The sequence below is a fragment of the Carassius auratus genome, chromosome 7 (genome assembly GCF_003368295.1).
Source record: "Carassius auratus strain Wakin chromosome 7, ASM336829v1, whole genome shotgun sequence".
Lineage (NCBI taxonomy): Eukaryota > Metazoa > Chordata > Actinopteri > Cypriniformes > Cyprinidae > Carassius > Carassius auratus.
Window position 1 is genome coordinate 35,330,176 of NC_039249.1, and position 15,003 is coordinate 35,345,178.

Genomic DNA, 15,003 nt, shown 5'->3' on the forward strand with positions numbered 1-15,003 from the left:
TTAAATAAGATTATAATCAAGTCATTTATTTGAGGTTTGGTATTTAAGTCAAGATATCAAATGTGTAGTATTAAAGCATTATTAAAATAAAGATTTAAAATTTACTTTACAGCTAAGTTACTTAAGTTTGTTAAGAAACAGTCATGCAACTGTACTGTAAGTTCACTTAAGTAGCCTTTTATTTCATCAGTATTAGATTATCTTCAAGAATATTTTTTTAAATAGACTTTTAAAATGTGAAGTACACTACAAGCACACATTCAACACAATTTGATACACTTCTTTTTCGCAAGGGCTGTATACAGTGCAATATTCAGAATTTGAAGTACATGCTGTATTTAAAAAGACAAGGAGGATTTATAATGATGTACTGTGGACCTACAGCTGAGAAAAAGATGGCATTATAATAAGATTCCATGCCACAAAAGTCGCTTTCACAAGAAAAAACAACCATTATCTATTGTGTGAGCCAATTTATGAAAGTCATTATCCTGATAGAAAAACTGTAGTCCAGGGACTAATGGAACATTCCAGGAACAAGGGGCTTTTTAGACATACTGATGAAACCCAAAGTCATCCATCTTTCGTCTCATCGCATAAACATAAGGCGTATAAATGAATAATGGTGATATAACTAACCCATGCAGCTGTGGCGAGCACAAAGCGCTGTGAGTAGACCACTGCAAAAAGTCTGCCTTATTTATACCTCCTGTGCTATTATGTACATATTTCAAATAAGTCTACAATGCATGAACCCAGTCCTTCCTTGTAGAGAAGAATTCTTTCAACCTTTATATTGTAGCAGTTTGTATTAAATTGTGATGCAAGCATTATCTTCCACCATTTTTCTTATTTGCAGTTTTTCAAACATTCACATCGTTCTGCAAAAAATAGCACAGTATATAGGAAACACACAGTGTGTTTATTCATTGATTTATGATTTGAACAACGTCACACTGGCTCTTTTTGTCTTTTTGTAACTCTAAGAAATTGAAAGTGAATTCATTTATTTAAATGAAAGCTAGACTGGTCAGTGTTTATAATAAATATTTGACACTTTATGAGTATATGAATGACAAGCAAGGAAAAGCACATTTTGTGAACAAACTGAATAAACCGGAAATAGCACCAAAACATACATTAATAAAATTTTATATTCAGCATAAAAGTAATCCCGGAGTCCTCCAAGGCCAGCTTTACTACAATCAATATCTGTTTTGAGATAAAAGATGGCATCAATTAAAAACTTGCATTGAGAGAGCAAAAAGAGAGACTGCAGAGATACAATAGACACTATTATGTAGAAAATCAATTGTACAGATGAGCAGTCAGTTATTCCAGACAAGAGAAATTCACTAAACAAAAATATTTGACTTGAAGTATTTTAGAAAGCTATGGAAAATAATCGAAATTAATAATCCCTTGACACAAAATCTATTATTTATTTTATTTTGTACCAATATTCTCAAGAATCAGTAATTATAATGTGAAAACTGAATAGGCAGTGAAGTCATTTTAATATTGGCATTCAAAATTGAGATTTAATTTCTTGGATTTTTGTTTGCATTCAGAATTTATATTGGTCTTTCCTCATTGAATTTGCAAATAAAGCAGAAAACCTGCATTGCTTGCAAGTAGCAATAGGAAATGCAAATATATATATTTTTTTAGTATTACGTCACAAGGCTTTTTTTTTTCAGTTTAAGCAGAAGTAACAAATGACTAGCTTTGTGCATCATTTAAAATCCACATGTAGGTATAAACAAGCCATAAGTGTATGTTAACATTAACTTCCCAGCTCAGCAGAATATTTGCTCTTGCTAATAGCTCTTGCCTGTCGTAGATAATATCGCAAGCCTTGTTATAAATGCATTAAAGGTCTGTCACACAGTATGGAGACTGAAGCTCAGTGCAGGTCCCCAAGTCCCCGGTCAAATCTCAGAGAGATGTAGAACTTCTCCAAACACGCAGAACAAGCAGAGAGCTTGTGTCGTTTCTGTTGAAACAGGACTGAACCTGATATCCTGAGACCAACAGCCTGTTTGAGTTTCAGTAAAACATAGTTTTTAAATGACAGAGTACTGATGCCTGTGATAAAATATTAAAGGGGTCATATGATGCGACTTCAATTTTTCTTTTCTCTTTGAAGTGTTTCAAGCTCTTGATGCATAAAGAAGATCTGGAGGGTTGCAAAGACTAAATAAGTCTCAAATCCAAAGAGATAACAAAGTTAAGAGTCAACCAGGCCATCCTAAAATGCCTCGTTCAAACACGCCTCCACATGTCTACGTCACAATGTAGGAATATTTGCATAACGCTGTCTAAATGTTCACGCAAATAAAGATGGTGTAACTTTTATTTTCACTGTTGCTGTTGGTGCCGTGTCGTGGAGACACTGTGTTTCGTTTTGAAAGCAAAACTACTTTGTTTGGTCTTCCAAAAGAGGACACAACAGTGGTTAAGTTGTATTTACAACACTGTTCCAAAACAGTTCAACCCAATATTCAGATGTGTGAGTAAAAGGACTGTTTCCTGTCAGAGTAGTCTACAATGCTGGTGTCTGTTTCTATAAAGTGAGGCAATTCCAACTCTGCAAGAACAGTCTGCTGCATCTGACTCACAGTCTGTAAGTATTTCACAAGTATTGTAAGTTTTCACATGTAAAGGATTTACCACTGATGATTCCAACGTGAGTTGTGAGCAGTGTAGAGAAGTGCTTGTTGTTTGTCGTTTCTCCAATCAAAAATGCAGACATGTTTTTATGTTTACGCAGCGTGATATGCAACAAAACGAGTAAAAAGACAATATAAGTCTTCATAATCAGTAATTATGTCCCCACTGGAAACCGTGGACTTGGCAACACTGGTCACCATAGTGTTAAGGGGCATCAGATTTCTGTCACATGCTTTGAGGAATTTCGGCCAATCACAACGCACTGAATGGCTGACCAATCAGGGTGCACCTCGCTTTCCAGAACGATGAGCTATGTAAAAATCGACATATTTCAGAAAGGCAATGGGCATAGAGGACAAAACAATAAATGTACATTATGTGGAAAATAATGTGTCTTTTGAACCTTAAACCACAAACATATTGCATTACAACAAACACACAAAATAATGTTATTTTTTAGCAATGTCATATGATCACTTAATGGGAAAAAAATGGCCAACAGTCTTCTTCAGTGAAAATCTGGGGTGTTAATTAAGTGAACTTCTTGAATGCTGGGTATAATAGACAGTAGGCTAATGGATTTGCAGCATCAATAACAGTTTGGTTTAATGGAGTCCTGTCATTAAGGCAGACATCACACATCATTGTTCTACATAACTGAAAGACGGACTAATTTCTAAAGATCAAATCGATTTGTTTTGTGCTGTTCAGTGGTTTGACAGAAATGTGATGTGTTTAAATAAGCATGCTGGTGGTCCTCTAAATTTACCGATTATAGGCTACATTAACGATTAGTCAACTTCTGAACAAAAAAATAGGGGGGAAAGAACATGTAGGATATAATATATATATATATATATATATATATATTAGCATAGCAGCCCAATAATTAAATAAACAAATCAAACAACAACAAAAATATTTAATGATTCAGTGGGCTCTCTAAGCTTTTATGTTGTAGCTTTATGTTGTATTTGCTAACAGAACACTTCTAAATTAAACAAGTAACACTCCAAATCATTTATAAGTGTTTTACATTCACCAATCAGAGTCATTCGTTCCGAATCGTCACGCAATTTTTGTCGTTTGAGATGCATTTATTTTATTCACAAAAAATCGATTTGATTGGCGATGTATGCTTTTGATTTAATAAAAATAACCGACTTGTGTAAGTCAATTTGTGTCGCGCTGTATGATTTGATGAACTAAAAAGAAAATACTGGAAGAACATTTTTGTTCAGAACTTCGAATGCATGTTCTAGGATTTTTGAACAATTCGGTTCCTGCGCTTTACAAAAATGCAGCCAGTGATGAAAAACCGGTAGGATACTTGTAAATGTATCGAAAAGTCGTTCAGCTTTAACTGCTGGAGAATCACTATCTGAGCTTCGCTAGCTGCTTGTCACATTTTCTCCCTCGCCTTGCAATTTCAGCTGATATCAATACAAAGCTGCAATCACATCTGCTGAAGCGTGCATCCGCAACATTAGTGTAAACAATCAGCAGATAATGAACTGGGCTTGCATTAGTCGGCAATCGCCATCCTTATATGGAAGAGAAATCACTGATGAATTGTTGCTCAGAATATTTTCTTTTTGCACGATAAACCAAGCAAACAATATATTTACGCATTACATCTACACTTTTCAAAGTTATTTAAATGCGTATCACCCGCAAGAAAACTTCTTCACGGATGCGCGCAACTGGTTGATAAAGACAACTTTCCAAGTAGGTTCTGGGTAAGAAAGCAGCGTCTTACCTTCCTCCCGAGGATTTCCGCCTACAGTTTCCAGTAAACCGTTAAAGAGAAAAAACGATAGCATTACAAGCGCATATCGTGTCGATGAAGTGGGTCCGTTTTTCTGTCTGTGTTTGGTATACATCCCTGTGGCGTTCGATGCTGTTCTCCGTCTCGCCTCGCGCTGTATTCACTCGCCAGCGTGAGAGGAAACAAGAAATAGATGTAACGGAGTCAGCTAAGCTCTGCCCTCTCGATTTGCGTGAGCCACGCGAACTATTATATGTTCGTTATATTGTCCTACTAAGAGCAGACAGAGAACACAAGCAAGCAAGGAAGGAAGGTAAGGACTGTGAAGCCTTAGTTGGACACTTGAAAGCACGCGCCAGGGCTTTTTTCCGGTCATAGAGAATAGCCTGTATGACTCAATGATCACTGTATTCAGCAGACCCCTGCTGAGAAAAACAGCTTAAAACAGCCTAAACTGGTCTGCTGGTCTGAAAATGTCTCTCAGTCTAGTCAGGCTCGTTTTAGACTGTTGGTTTATGACTGATGTAGGAAAGCCAAAGTGCATTTTCACCACAAAAGCAATCTTCTTTAAAGAAAAGAAAAGAAAAGTAAAGAAAGAAAGAAAGAAAGAAAGAAAAAACATTTGTGGCATAAATTACAAGATATTGAGTCACAACTAAAAAAAAAAAAATCTAAATTGTCACATTAAAAACTAAAAATTATTAAATAAAAGTCTTAATTACAATAAACGTACAAATGCTGACGTCATATTGGACACAAGACCTCAAAATTGTGAGATACAATTTTGACTTTTTATGTAGCAGGAATAGGCTTCCATAGGGAAATGGGCTAATGATAATTTCATAGGCTTTCAGACTCAGTGACTGTTCTTGAATTCTGGGAAAAACTCACTTTTAAAACGCATTTTACCTTTAAAGTATTACTTCGTTACAAAAAGTAATACTCCTCCTATATAATATAATATAATATAATAAGTTACCCTGGACTGCATGAAGGTATTTTTTTTTTTATTGCATGATTTGTTAAGACACTATTTGGCTGAGATACTTTTAGTTGAAGATCTGGATTCTGTGGGTGCATAAAATAAAATAATAAAAATGATCAAGAAATTCTCCTTTAAAGTTGACCAAATTATGTTCTTCGCAATTCATATTATTAATCAAAAAATTAATTTTGATATATTGATGGTAGGACATTTAAAAAATATCTTCACTGAACATGAACTTTACATAATATCCTAATGAGTTTTGGCATAAAAGAGAAATCTATAATTTTGACCCATACGATGTATTGTTGGTTATTGCAACAAATATCCAAATCTGTTAAAGGATTTTTAGGCTGCATTAATTAGGTAAACCGGAACCGGAAACACTTCACATAACACCCTATGTACTTGCTACATCCTTAGAAGAATGGCATCTACGTTAATATTTGTCTGTTTCTCTCTTGTTCCGAGGTCACCGTGGCCACCAGATCCAGTCTGTATCCAGATCAGAGGGTCACTGCTGACACCCGGATTCAGTACGTATCCAGACCAGATGGTGGATCAGCACCTAGAAAGGACCTCTACAGCCCTGAAAGACAGCGGAGACCAGGACAACTAGAGCCCCAGATACAGATCCCCTGTAAAGACCTTGTCTCAGAGGACCACCAGGACAAGACCACAGGAAACAGATGATTCTTCTGCACAATCTGACTTTGCTGCAGCCTGGAATTGAACTACTGGTTTCGTCTGGTCAGAGGAGAACTGGCCCCCCAACTGAGCCTGGTTTCTCCCAAGGTTTTTTTCTCCATTCTGTCACCGATGGAGTTTTGGTTCCTTGCCGCTGTCGCCTCTGGCTTGCTTAGTTGGGGTCACTTCATCTACAGCGATATCGTTGACTTGATTGCAAATAAATGCACTGACACTATTTAAACTGAACAGAGATGACCTAACTGAATTCAATGATGAACTGCCTTTAACTATCATTTTGCATTATCGACACACTGTTTTCCAAATGAATGTTGTTAAGTGCTTTGACGCAATGTATTTTGTTTAAAGCAAATAAAGGTGATTGATTGAAATATATCCGTGATTCTTATGACCGGTTTTGTTGCCCAGGATCTAATCAAATCTAATATGATATAATCGTTTCACCTGTACTTTTGAATTTTGTTGTTTCCACAATTCTGCATAAAGCAGGCACATAACACCATTGTGATCCAACATGTAATGCTGGCAGAACATCTGTGAGCCAGGGAAGAAAAAGCCCCACAATGAAACAATGGATCTCTTAACAGAGCGTGTGCAGTGTGGTTTATCATTACTCAGCCATCAGCAAATGTTATATCCATTCAGATTTTAAACACAGAAAAACAATCAAAACAAGCATGCGAGAGGTTTACAGCACACAGACAATAGGCCTCCTGCAACTTTGTACAGCGAAGCCATAAAAGAGATTGTGTAGAGCGACCCAGTCATGTAATTCAGACTGTGGGAGTTAAAGCATTGGGCCAGCTGCCTGCAGTTCTTTGCCTAAAGAAACATGCATATATACTTTTGGCTCCACAGTGCCATATGATGTGCCACGTAAGCTTGGAGAGTACAAAACAAGCCACAGAACTGAATCAAGCATTAGAGTGCTCAGAAGTTAATGCACTTGACAGAACGCTTGTGGAGGGTGGTGTGCCATGAAATGGCTTCTTTCCTTCCCACATAAATAATTTTATACTATATTCTATGCAAGTAAAACCATTATTATATTATATTATATAAAAAATCTCTCAGTGGGACAAGAACATTTTATTTTGTATTTATTTGCATTTTTTATATTATATTACATTATGTATTTATGCCTGCCTCATTCACTGGACTCACTGAAAAGTTTGAGCAATATCCCATCTTCTAGGGTCATGCCATTGTACACCAGATACTGTAGCCCAATGAGGCTATGATAAATATTGCATTTGCAGACAGATGATAAATGATTTATTTTTGACCCAGAGTTGTGTCTTTCATAAACTCGTTTTTGGATGGCTTGTTTAATGGAAGAGCATGTAGAGGTCTGGTGAAATAGATCTGAAATTAGAACAGTAAATCTTCCCAACAGGTAATTTGGCTATCGGGCTGTCAGAAGTGAGCTAGGATATAATCTTCTGCCCCCGGCTCTCTGGTGCACTTCAGCTCAGTCTTAAAAGGCAGGTGGCTTTACTCAGTGATAAGAGAGGCCTTTAATCATGACTCACTGAGAACATATTGTTGACCTGTAGTCCAGAGGAGTTCCACATGTAAATGAGAGCAAATAATCAACATTCATGTTGCCAAGAAAGTGCTTGCACAGAGTGAGTTGTGCTGTTTTGTGATTACTATGTAAATGTGAACTATTAAGTAAAAGGTGTTAAATTATTTTGTTTTGTTCTGATTGGGTTATGTAAGCCAAATAAATTAGAATGCAAATGGGAAATGATGAGCTTCAAATGATGAATAATGTACATTTTTGAATAAAACATGGGTTTGGGTTTTTTAAGTAAATACTTAGCAGATTACTTCAATTATAAGTTGTCACAATAATACCTGCTATTGAAAGGGGGGAAAAAATGGTCAATATTTATTTGTCTTTGTGTTGTTCCAGACATTGAAACATTCCTTTGCAACACAAAGGAAGATATTTTGAAGAATGTTTGCAATCAAATAGTTTTGGTTCCAGTTGACTTTCATTTTATGGACAAAACAACAACTAAAGAACTACTGCTTTCATTACTTTTGGTGTTCTATAATGACGACGTGATAGTAATAATTCAAAAACATGATTCAAGGGGTGTGTTGTGTCTCTCGTTATAATCAAAGCTTTTCTCTGAATAGCAATTTGGTATAAGTGAGTGACTGACTTTTGCTTTAATCCTATAATCTTCCCAGCTACTCTTATAATTCTGTCTAATTTAACTTTATTCACAGAAGTAACTCATCCGAACCACACAGTTATATTATACCCTAAAACACTCTCAATTAACCCTGTATAAACTCTTTGCAACACAGCTTTGCTCACACAAAATTTTTTCAGTTTCCTTAGCAAGAATAGCCTTTGATTTGCTTTCTTACAAATAAGAGCCACATTATCAGAGAAGTTCAATTTACAGTCTATCATGATTCCTAAATACTTAAAAGTCTTCACAATTTCAACAGTTTGATCACATAACATTATTTCTGTTAGAGGCTCTGGATGATTTAGTCTCTTTTGTTTTATTTACATTTATCAATAAAGAACTTTCTTCACACCATTTTTCCAGTTTCAAAACCTGCTCCTCGTACTCAAGATGTACACACTAATTTCTTAAACAGCCTAGGCCATTATATGCAATCTCTCTCTCTCTCTCTCTCTCTCTCTCTCTCACTCACTCACTCTCACTCACACACATAAAATCATGTATAGAAGAACAATGTGAACATCAGCCAACCAATATTGTAATTAATAAATACAGGTGCTGGTCATATAATTAGAATATCATCAAACAGTAGGTTTATTTCATTAATTCCTTTCAAAAAGTGAAACTTGTATATTATATTCATTCATTACACAAAGACTGATACATTTCAAATGTTTATTTCTTTTCATTTTGATGACTATTACTGTCAACTAAGGAAAATCCCAAATTCAGTATTTTAGAAAATTTAGAATATTACTTAACACCAATACAAAGAAAGGATTTTTAGAAAGCTTGGCAAACTGAAAAGTATGAGCATGTACAGCACTCAATACTTAGTTGGGGCTCCTCTTGCCTGAATTACTGCAGCAATGCGGCGTGGCATGGAGTCGATCAGTCTGTGGCACTGCTCAGGTGTTATGAGAGCCCAGGTTGCTCTGATAGTGGCCTTCAGCTCTTCTGCCTTGATGGGTCTGGCATATCGCATCTTCTTCTTCACAATACCCCATAGATTTTCTGTGGGTATAAGGTGAGGCGAGTTTGCTAGCCAATTAAGAACAGGCATACCATGGTTCTTAAACCAGGTACTGGAAGCTTTGGCACTGTGTGCAGGTGCCAAGTCCTGTTGGAAAATGAAATGTGCATCTAAATAAAGTTGGTCAGCAGCAGGAAGCATGAAGTGCTCTAAAACTCCCTGGTATACGTCTGCCTTGACCTTGGACCTCAGAAAACACATACCTGACTGTGGAAACTTTACACTGGACCTCAAGCAAAGTGGATTGTGTGCCTCTCCTCTCTTCCTCCAGACTCTGGGATCCTGATTTCCAAATAAAATGCAAAATTATTTTCACTTTCATCAGAGAACATAACTTTGCATAACTCTGCAGTCCACTCTTTGTGAATCTCCCACACATTTTTGAATGGGTTTTGTTTCACAATCCTCTCCAGGGTGCGGTTATCCCTATTGCTTGTATACCTTTTTCTACCACATCTTTTCCATCCCTTTGCCTCTCTGTTTATGTGCTTGGACACAGAGCTCTTTGAACAGCCAGCCTCTTTTGCAATGACCTTTTGTGTCTTGCCCTCCTTGTGCAAGGTGTCAATGGTCATCTTTTGGACAACTGTCAAGTCAGCAGTCTTCCCTGTGATTGTGTAGCCTACAGAACTAGACTGAGAGACCATTTATGCCAACTTTGCTGATTTGACATTCATGAAATATTCTTAAACACACAATCCAACCTTAGGTCAAATCTCAATATTCAGTTGACTGTTGTCTTTATGAGTGATTTTATTTTATTCACTTGTTTACACAGCCACTGCTGCAAAATGTGAATAATTTGAACTCAAAAACGTAATAGACTTGGTGTATGCAAGGCTCATTAAAGGCCCGTTAAAGCTTTGGCAATGTAACGATTCAGTGAAAGATCTTAAAGAGTATAGATGCATATTTTCTTAGAATTTGCATATTTTCCCTCTTACTTTTCGTTATGTACACTGACATATGACTTGAAATATACCACAACAGGCAATAGCCATGCAATGACACACAGTGTTTTGGCGCCATCTAGAGTAAATGAAGGGTCGTTACCGAAGCAGTGCACTGTAGTTCTTTCAGTTCTCCAGTCCTGCAGGCGGCAGTAATGTGACTATTTCCTGTGAGATGACAATCTTCTGTGTTCTGTAAACTGGAGACTGTGAAAGCATAGCAGAGTTATTCTAAAGCATGTTGATACTCTTAAATGTCTAAACGTTATTTTGGTCACAGTCCGCTGGTACAGCAGCGCTGTTTATGACTGGTTTAAAGTGTTGGATTGGTTAAAAAACATGACTGCCAATGAAGACCAGGAGGTGAGAGAGATACTGCTAAAGCTAACGCACATGAGCTCAAAGATGCTCATTTAAATACAGTGTGGAGGTTTAACGAAGGCTGTGTATTTTAACCTAATCACAGACTTAATGAACTTGATGTTTATATGTGTTTTTGAAATGTAACATTTAACACTATATAAAACTTACAGTGGTTGTAACTCACAGTGCTATTACTGTATGTATACCATTTTTATATACCACTGAATGTTTAGTATACTGGTACATGTATGAAACATGGTAATACCATGGTAGTGTTTTGACAGTCTGAAGTGTTCATGTGCAGATGGAGTTGGAGGCTCTCCGCTCCATCTATGAAGGAGATGATTGCTTTAAAGAGCTCAGTCCTGTTTCCTTCCAGTTCAGGGTAAGAACTGCCACACACAAATACTTAAGTATTTATATAATAAATACACCCTGCACTCTTTACTTTGGCTTACAGATGTGTTTATTTATGGTGTACAGATAGCAGGATATGAATACAGTTCCAAAAACCTTAAGCGCTACTGTTGCATCATCTCCGAAAGTTTGTGTTAATGCTGTGGTTTGTGTCTGATTTTTTCCTTTTTTGTTTTTTATTTGTAGATAGGAGATCTCGATGACTCCAAGTCCTTCCTGCTAGAAGTGTCCTGGCCAGAGAGCTATCCTGAAACTGCCCCGCACATATCACTAGATGCTTTTTTCAACAACAGAATGCAAGTTGTTCTCAGAGTTTTAATTGTGGCTCAAAAGTTCTAAGCTTTAGTTTATAGATTGTTCTATTATTTTAAATATATACACATACACACACACACACACACACACACATTTGATCTAAATGTTGATGATCAGTGTCTCTTATGCTTTCCAAGGCTGCATTTAATTGATCAGTAATAAAGTGAACAGTGATACTGTCATATATTATTGCAATTTACAACCGTTTTTTATTAGAATGCTTCCTAAAATGTAATTAATTTCTGTGATGGCGAAGCTGAATTTTCAGCAGCCATAACTGCACTCTTCAGTGTCACATGATCCTCCAGAAATCATTCTGATATTTTGATTTGGTCCTCATATCATGACATATTAAAATTCCTCAGCATTTATCTGAAATAGAAAGACACACACACACACACACAAATCACTGTTACTTAACAGTGTAATGCAGCCTTTGCAGATTAATTTCTTTAAGGAAAAAAAAAAAACAATACCAAAAACTTTTGAATTGTCATTTATCTATAGAATAACATCTATTTTCAGATCCCTGGAGACGAAGCAGTACATTCTCTCCAAGTTGAGTGAACAGGTAGAGGCCAACCTGGGCACTGCCATGATGTACACGCTTTTTGAGTGGGCCAAAGAAAACCAGGAAGCACTCATGGAAAACCACCAGCCTGTGACATCCGCTGTGGTTTGTATTCTTGAAGAGTTAGACTCTTTTTGCAATCTCTGGACTAGTGCTTTCTGGTTGATTTGACTTGATATCTTTATACATTCACTTCACCTCAAAGAATACAGCAGCATATCACTGCAACAGTTGAAGGTCTCTTGTATCTATGGAAACTGCCCTCGCTGCATTCAGATATTCACAATGACTGTCACGGCTCCTGTAAATAATGTAACGACTCTATTGTTTCTCAGACCCTGATATCCAACAGCGATGTCATGAATAATTCCACCTCTGTCAGTAAGAAAAAGGAGAAGAAAGAGCAACTAACCAAAGCACAGAAGAGGAAACTGATTGGGAGAACAGGTTCATATTGTTGGCAAAAACAAAAACAAAAAAAAGAAATAAGTTTGGCTTTGTTGTTTGAATGCACACTGATGGGAAACTGCTCTTTGTGATGAACAGATAATAAGGGTGAACTGCCAAGAGGTTGGAACTGGGTAGATGTTGTCAAGGTAAGTTAAGATGAGAAAAGATTTACTACAAATGCAATTTGACATGTAAAATGAATTTGCGCATTCTTAAATAATCATTAACTTGTTTTATAATCTGTCTTTTTTCTTTTGCACGGGGATCTCATCCATTCATTGCCACCTTCTCTGTCCAACAAACAGCATGTAAGTGGTTTATATGTATATAATATACATATAGAATGTACAAGATATAATATACAGTAGCCCCAAGAAGCATTTGCACTCTACATGGTTTGAATTTTGTGACATTCGATTAAAAAATCTAACCAAATGGCATTTATTTGAGAGAAAAACAGCTCGAGCATTTCACAGAAATTTGAGAGGTGCACTGTTTAGATAATAAAACAATAGACAGAAGTATTTAGGCATAGTTCATATGAAGTCCACCTGTGGTTTCTCTGCTAAAGGACACCTGTGTGAACTAGAGGTGAACCTACATCCACTACAGTTGACCTTTGTAGCATTTGGTTTCATTTAATTCAGAAAGTTTCGACAACATATCTAGCGTCATCTGTTTGTAGGTGCTGTTTGATTTGATATTCTGTTATAATTGCATTCAAATTATGTTTTCAAATGTTTGGGACCTTTGTATTTTGAAAAAAAAAAACACTCATGTAATCATGTCAACAACATACTAGACCATAAACACTGTTAATAGGTTTTTTTTTTTTATGAAAGTGTCACAATGAAACACTACTATTACTAATAAGGTTATGGTCCAGTGCTTTAAGCATGGATGCATTAAATTGGAAATTAATTATTTTGAAAATTTTTTTTTTTTTTTAAATACTACAGTACATTGTTTTTTATTGTAATTCTTTTCTCAAAATCAAACAAATACAGCTTTGGTGTGCATAAGAAAATTATTTTTCTTTTTTTTTAAACGTAAAAATTCTTTAAAAATCCCAAAACTTTGACCAGTAGTGCACGCTTATGATCGATTTACATATTCCTTGTTTTCTTTTTTTTCATACAGCTGAGCAAAACTGGAGGGAAAGATGAAGATTAAAGCGATGCTTGAGAAGAAATGATGGATTGAAGTAGCGCTGGATGAATGTATGGATGAAATGTGTCTCTCTGCACTTGTTTTTATATGAAAGCTGAACATGAATTCTCTCCGGCCATGATTTCAATTCACCTGGAGCTGTCACAGAGCAGATCTGACAATGAGTGCAAGGAGCTCTGCCTTCACAAAGACACGTGTTCTCAGAGCCACACTAGCGTGTGCTAAACTAGCTGAGCCACGCATGAACATCAAGAAACCTAACAACGCTTTAAATACTTGTATTTTTGGATCTAGTAGAACAATTGGGTGTAAGTTAAAAAACCTAACATCCGTGTGATGTTTCATCTAGTGGAATTTATTTTTTAAAATTGTATCATAGATAGTTAAAAAGTGTAGTGCAGAGATTTGTTGTCAGGGGTGGCTGAAATAAAACACAAATAAATAAAAACCATCTATTTGGGGGTTAAAGGTGAACTTTCAAGTTTTACATTTTGATGTTATTTGTGGAAGATATTTTACGGGTGTGTGATTTAAAAAATAAATAAAGTGTTTTAAAGCACATTCCTTGTAGATAAAACAGTGCCCCTCTTGTTTAATGTGAAAACATTCTGTAAGGCCTTGAAGAAATATGTCAACCTAGTGTTATATGGATCAGAAAGCTTCTTAAAGCTCCACGTTTTGATAGATGGTCTGCTCAAATTTCTTTAAAGTTACTCTCTTTATTACACGTTTAAGGCTAAAAATAAACCCCAGAAGTGAGACACTACTATGGTACATATCTATAATATAGTGTAAAATATCTTAGGTTTGAAACTTGAACTACTTTTATGAATAATAATAAAATAAATAAAAATCATAAGTCAACGTCGTTTATAAAAATATAGCATATTTTAAAACATGATCTCCTTAGCAAGTGTCAGATTCACTTTTTTTTTAACCCTATGAAAGTTGCAGACGTAAATAACGTAAATAAGTACAGATTATTTTTTTAAATACAGCATTAACATATAAGTTATGAAAATAATAAAAAATTGTCCAAGTAAATACAAGGTCCATAAATATGTTTTGTTCAGTGGCATTATTTGTGATTTTTGTGATTTCCATTTCTTGCAAAAATAGGTTACATTTTGAAATGCAGCGTTTGCCACACGAAATCACAACATCTTATCTCTGTGCGCTATTTTGCTCTGACTAAGAAGGGTTAAAGGCTAGATGGAACACGGATTCGTCTGCTGCTGTGCATGCGCACATCAATACAGCATAAATGTACGTTTTTGCATTGTTGTAAGGGGTAGGACTTGGGTTAGAAGCATAGACAGCAAAAGAACTGGATACAGCGACCTCATTGGATTCAGGTTAGAAGCTGAGATCTGTTCTGTTGCCCTGTCTA

At 36.0% G+C, this 15,003-nt stretch overlaps 2 protein-coding genes across 2 annotated transcripts in view; one reads left to right on the plus strand and one right to left on the minus strand.

Moving 5' to 3' along the window:
- The window catches only part of adam19a (ADAM metallopeptidase domain 19a), a 72,435-nt gene extending 66,760 nt beyond the window's left edge, over positions 1–5,675 (minus strand). Inside the window, exon 1 of the mRNA XM_026268692.1 lies at positions 4,433–5,675. Coding sequence (XP_026124477.1) covers positions 4,433–4,556 — 124 coding nt within the window. The 5' untranslated portion in view covers positions 4,557–5,675. The remainder of the gene's footprint in view (positions 1–4,432) is intronic.
- Positions 5,676–10,490: 4,815 nt separating this feature from the next.
- Positions 10,491–14,190, plus strand: rwdd (RWD domain containing 4). Its single transcript, XM_026268694.1, has 8 exons — positions 10,491–10,690; positions 10,995–11,075; positions 11,294–11,403; positions 11,948–12,098; positions 12,329–12,440; positions 12,540–12,589; positions 12,749–12,751; positions 13,584–14,190. Exons 1-8 carry the CDS (start codon positions 10,667–10,669, stop codon positions 13,614–13,616), a joined length of 564 nt encoding a protein of 187 aa, XP_026124479.1. The 5' UTR covers positions 10,491–10,666; the 3' UTR covers positions 13,617–14,190.
- Positions 14,191–15,003: the final 813 nt, after the last annotated feature.